A 4,294-nucleotide genomic window follows, 5' to 3' on the forward strand; every position below is an offset into this window, starting at 1 on the left:
AACTAGAACCCGTTCGGTTTGGTTGGATTGGGACCAGTATTGAAGTTTTCGGTGGCGTGGGACGGAACACAAACCTGCGAATTTCCCCGGATTTGCCATCGGAATCACGGGGAAGATGCGGTGGCGACATGTAAGCGGAGGCCAGCCACAGCGCAACGATCCATGGCAACAGAAAGGCATGAAGTCTCAAGACACAAACATCTGATGATTGATACGTGGACGGCTTCATGCTGTCAGAATGGTTTCTTGTTAACATTGTTTCCATTGTTCGCAGGGCGGCAGCGTTGTCTACGCTATCGTCGCCACATTCAGCTCCAGCTTCTGCCTCTGCTTTCTCACAATATGCACGATGGAATTGCGCGCATGCCTTTGGTTGTTGAGCCTACATGTGCACGATCAACGTAGCCCATGAAACATATCCACTCTGGTTTGAGCACCTCTTCTGGTTGCCGAGTGCGTTGCAATCACTCAACTTCAAGGTGTCATATTCTTTCAGCGCCGTCCCCCACAGATGAACAACGTGATCGTGAATGTCTGCCCCTACATGAAACTTGCCACAGCGAAAGAACCTCCCCTGATCCTCCTTAGTTGCCTATTCGTAGTTGCAAGCATTGCCTCCGCCAGGCGGAGCTTCGAGTGCTGATGGATATCCAGTCCCTAACTTCGAATTGACCTGGAATGCTTTCGGGGCGAGTGGCGCTCAATTTCAAGCCTATGGAATGTTCCATGAATGGCGGATGTAAGTAGAATATCTGGGCCGCCAAAGAAAGTGATTCGGCGCATGTCACCACTGATCGATGCAAAAGTGACTCTCATTTCTTCCGGCATGGTCTTACCGCCGTTCAAAGAGGCCAGCTCCCGCGTCACCAATGTCCCAACTCCTCTGGTTTATCATGTAGACCAAGAGAGCTGGTGTATAGCAATAGAGGCCGAGCACATCGTGCTATCGTAAAAAGCGTACGGTTGAACTAAGTGTCGAAAACGCATCCAACCTCGCAGAACAGTTTGGCCCCTGTGGCCCTCGTTCACTGCAAAAAAGATTCTCGTCTCATGTTGAAGGTGCAATTTTTGGTTTGGGTCCGGCAGGAGAACGTGCTCCTTGGTATCCACTACACGTGGTACAACCTGTGACTGACCCTCTGCCTTTCGCTCAGTCAAGACTTGCCGCGGGAAAATCGCATCAATAAGGCGATTGCATGTGGCGGTAACGAACAAAGACGGACGGCCATGTCCCCGTGCCAGGTTCGTTGAGTCCTCTCAATCGATATACTTTGAAACAGTAGCAAAACTCTCGGTGGAAGATAGCGGGGAAAATGATCAAGGTGCTGGCGTCCGTCACACAGTCACCTTCGGCATGAAGATCGTTCGAAGTGCAAAAGTGTCAAACCGCGCAAAAAGAAAATGCCAAGTGAAGATGGGTGAACCTGAATCGAAGCTGTGGGAGAATCACAATTGAGCGGCACAATGCAGCCAAGCAAGAGAAAAGCGCCTGGCAAAAAGGGAAGTTACGGCCACAGCACCACTCAGCAAAATTTGGGAGACCCATCCCACAGAGACTGACCAGTGGCCACAATCTCGCCAACTTGCAGCCAAACATTTACCTTAGCAACTCGATACACCATCAGCAAATTGTTCCTCCCTGGCAGAAGCAGCAGGGGAATGCGCTCATGCACACTGTGTCCAGCCTACGGGCCCTTTCGGGGATTGGTGTTGGAGAAGACATCGTGACGACGTCACCGTCACGTCACCATTCGATTCAGCACACCCAAATCCCGTTGAAAAAAAAAAACCCCCAGAAAACCCACTCCATCCCACCCCCACCCAGCACAAGAAAAAGGCACTGGGCAGCGGGGTCACTAGTGCCGACATACATACAAGAGTACCTCGCTCAGGCTGGATGCGCCGGTCGCGTGCACGGGTTGAGCAGAGGTCCATATGGAGTCCAAAGTGGTCAAAGTGGGCGTCGCGCGAGGTGAAGCGGCATGCGCTCGGCTCCGAACTTGCGGCGAGCAGGCAGGAGCAGGCAGACGAACTGGAGGAGAGCACGCGCCCGCCCAAGCAAATAACGCAACCGACGCAGTGCCGAGTAACTGCCGACAATAACCTGGTGAAGTTAGGTAAGCGCGCCGGTGCCGTCCGCCTGCCTGCATCTCGCCTACTAAGTGGGCGCCCATACCCGCGGCTTACAGCCTTTCCCTAAGCTAGCCAAAGTGGCCCTGCAGGCAGGCCTACAGCTACTGTGAGGCCTTCTTGCTACGCGCGTCGCAAGAATGAGACTGCAAACGAGACGCCTTGCAAGTGCAGCTCGAGACCGATCCTCAAGCTCACGTGACATTCCATTCCTCATCTCCATTTCTCCAAAGCTCGCAACTCATTGTGACACTTTCAAAGAATGGTCAGAATCCGCGACCTTGCCGCCCGCTTCCGGCTGACCGGCTCTTTTATGATTGATCATTGCTCTGAGGTAGTCGAATCGATCTAAGAGGAACTTGCACCCTGCTTGCAAAGCCGGACGCCACCATCCCAGCCCCGGTAATAACAACAAGTTTCGCTTAGGCAGTGGATACCAGCAAGCCGCCAAATGGGAGACCCGTTGCTTTGTTGCGTGCACACTCCAACTTTATTGACGCAACCTTTTGACTGTCCCCTCGATGATATCTCCTGCTATCTTCTCATGAGTCCTCCCGATGGGGTAACATGCTATCCTGTGAGCTGATCTGCTCGCCTTCGCGCTCATACCTCGCACACTATCGGGGCCGTCGGATCGTCGACACTTGAAAATCATACCTCAACTTCCTGTCTCTGAATTCAATTGGTTGCATATCACTTTAGGAGGCCAAGCTCCGTGCTCTGGAAGGTTGGAATTAAAGTCCATTCTGCGCTGCCTGTTCTCGTGATGGACATTGGCAGCACGTAAAGCGCCCTCGTCGACCCGTGCCGCCATGTGGTAAAGATGTCAAGGCAAAGAAGTGCTGTGGGCAGCCAATGGGACGTTCAACTTCTTACTATCACGTGTCGCACGGTGCACAACCGGCCCATGCGGGTGAAACCCCAAATTAGTTCATCAACACGTTGAGAGAATGCTGGCACTCGGGCTACAAGCTAACGCTGTCATCTTTCAGTTAGACGAAGGTTGCGGGCTGCAGACGCGGCTTTCAAAGTTTACCATATGAAATGTGGACTCAGAACGGATCTCGGGTGTCCGCGCGCGGGCTGTGCATCATGGTTGTAGAACTCCTCATGCAACTCTAGTATGCCCAACAACGGAGCCATTCAGCTTAATAAGCGAGGTGAAATTGGGAACTCCGCTTAAGGAAGCTCATGCATGTAAGCAAAATTCTCTTCTCATCACGGACATCTGTATTGTGTCATGTCGCATCACCCTATGATCGTTTACCCGCTATCATGACCTTCGAGTCTGCGGCTCTCCGTGGGGGACGCGACTGATGCTGCCAAAGCACTGCTCCCATCGGCAGATGGAGATGATGCGACCTGCATCGTGGCTCGTGCATACTCCTTGTTCATGCAATTGTGTTCGCGCTACATGCTCTTAAATGGCATTGCGTGTAAATTACGGTGCTACAACGGGACCACGTTCTCAGCACGGCTGCGCTGGGTGAAGTCTACGTCAGTGCTGTCACCTTCACCTGGCTGAATGGGAATTCGATAATTTGACTAGGATTTGAGACTGTCGATGCATGTTGTAACGTCTGCCCCATCTGGGCTCAGTGTGCAAAGTGCATGCAGTGCATACATGCAATACGCACACGTCGAGCTGCAAGCATGGCAGGCTATCGCAAGTCCTAGTCCGCGGTCATGCGAATGTAGCCGGGGTGTTTAGATGAGTTTGTCTGTCATCTTGTGTCATTCGGTGCAACCTCTGGACTCCGCTACACAACAAGTTTCTATGATGTAATCACCAGAACTAACTCCATACTCTTCTCATGAGCTTTACCTAAACGGAAGGTCCAACTAGGAGCTTTGGACGAGCACAGCGGTCCGCCTCGTCATGTCCCTGCGCAAAATTTGTACATCATGTTCGACTGCACCGATGTGGTGGCATGAATCTTGAAGGCTCTACACAGCCTCACGCCCCTTTACCCGCGTCCGTCCGCATCATCAGCATCACTTGCGCGCACTGCCGCCAATTCCGCATATCCCTGCTCGCGTCATCGGTGAAGTGATGTGTGACGCCGGTTCACAAACGGGTATGAATGGTTCTAGGGTGGAGTTCCATACCTCTCCTTCCCAGATTAACCCCCTTTTTCCTCAATTCCCCCGGGTACGCGGAAGA

At 52.5% G+C, this 4,294-nt stretch overlaps 1 protein-coding gene across 1 annotated transcript; it reads left to right on the plus strand.

The window, feature by feature from the left end:
• Positions 1–1,562: 1,562 nt before the first annotated feature.
• K437DRAFT_171630 (uncharacterized protein) lies at positions 1,563–2,231 on the plus strand. The gene is made up of 2 exons (XM_013386308.1): positions 1,563–2,117; positions 2,206–2,231. The coding sequence occupies exon 1, from the start codon at positions 1,668–1,670 to the stop codon at positions 1,974–1,976; it is 309 nt and encodes a 102-aa protein (XP_013241762.1). The 5' UTR covers positions 1,563–1,667; the 3' UTR covers positions 1,977–2,117; positions 2,206–2,231.
• Positions 2,232–4,294: the final 2,063 nt, after the last annotated feature.

Source organism: Tilletiaria anomala (genome assembly GCF_000711695.1).
Source record: "Tilletiaria anomala UBC 951 chromosome Unknown K437scaffold_78, whole genome shotgun sequence".
NCBI classification, from domain to species: domain Eukaryota; kingdom Fungi; phylum Basidiomycota; class Exobasidiomycetes; order Georgefischeriales; family Tilletiariaceae; genus Tilletiaria; species Tilletiaria anomala.

Excerpts from the sequence above, each read along its gene's own strand:
- K437DRAFT_171630 (XM_013386308.1), top strand. The coding sequence starts at position 1,668 with ATGCACACTGTGTCCAGCCTACGGGCCCTTTCGGGGATTGGTGTTGGA.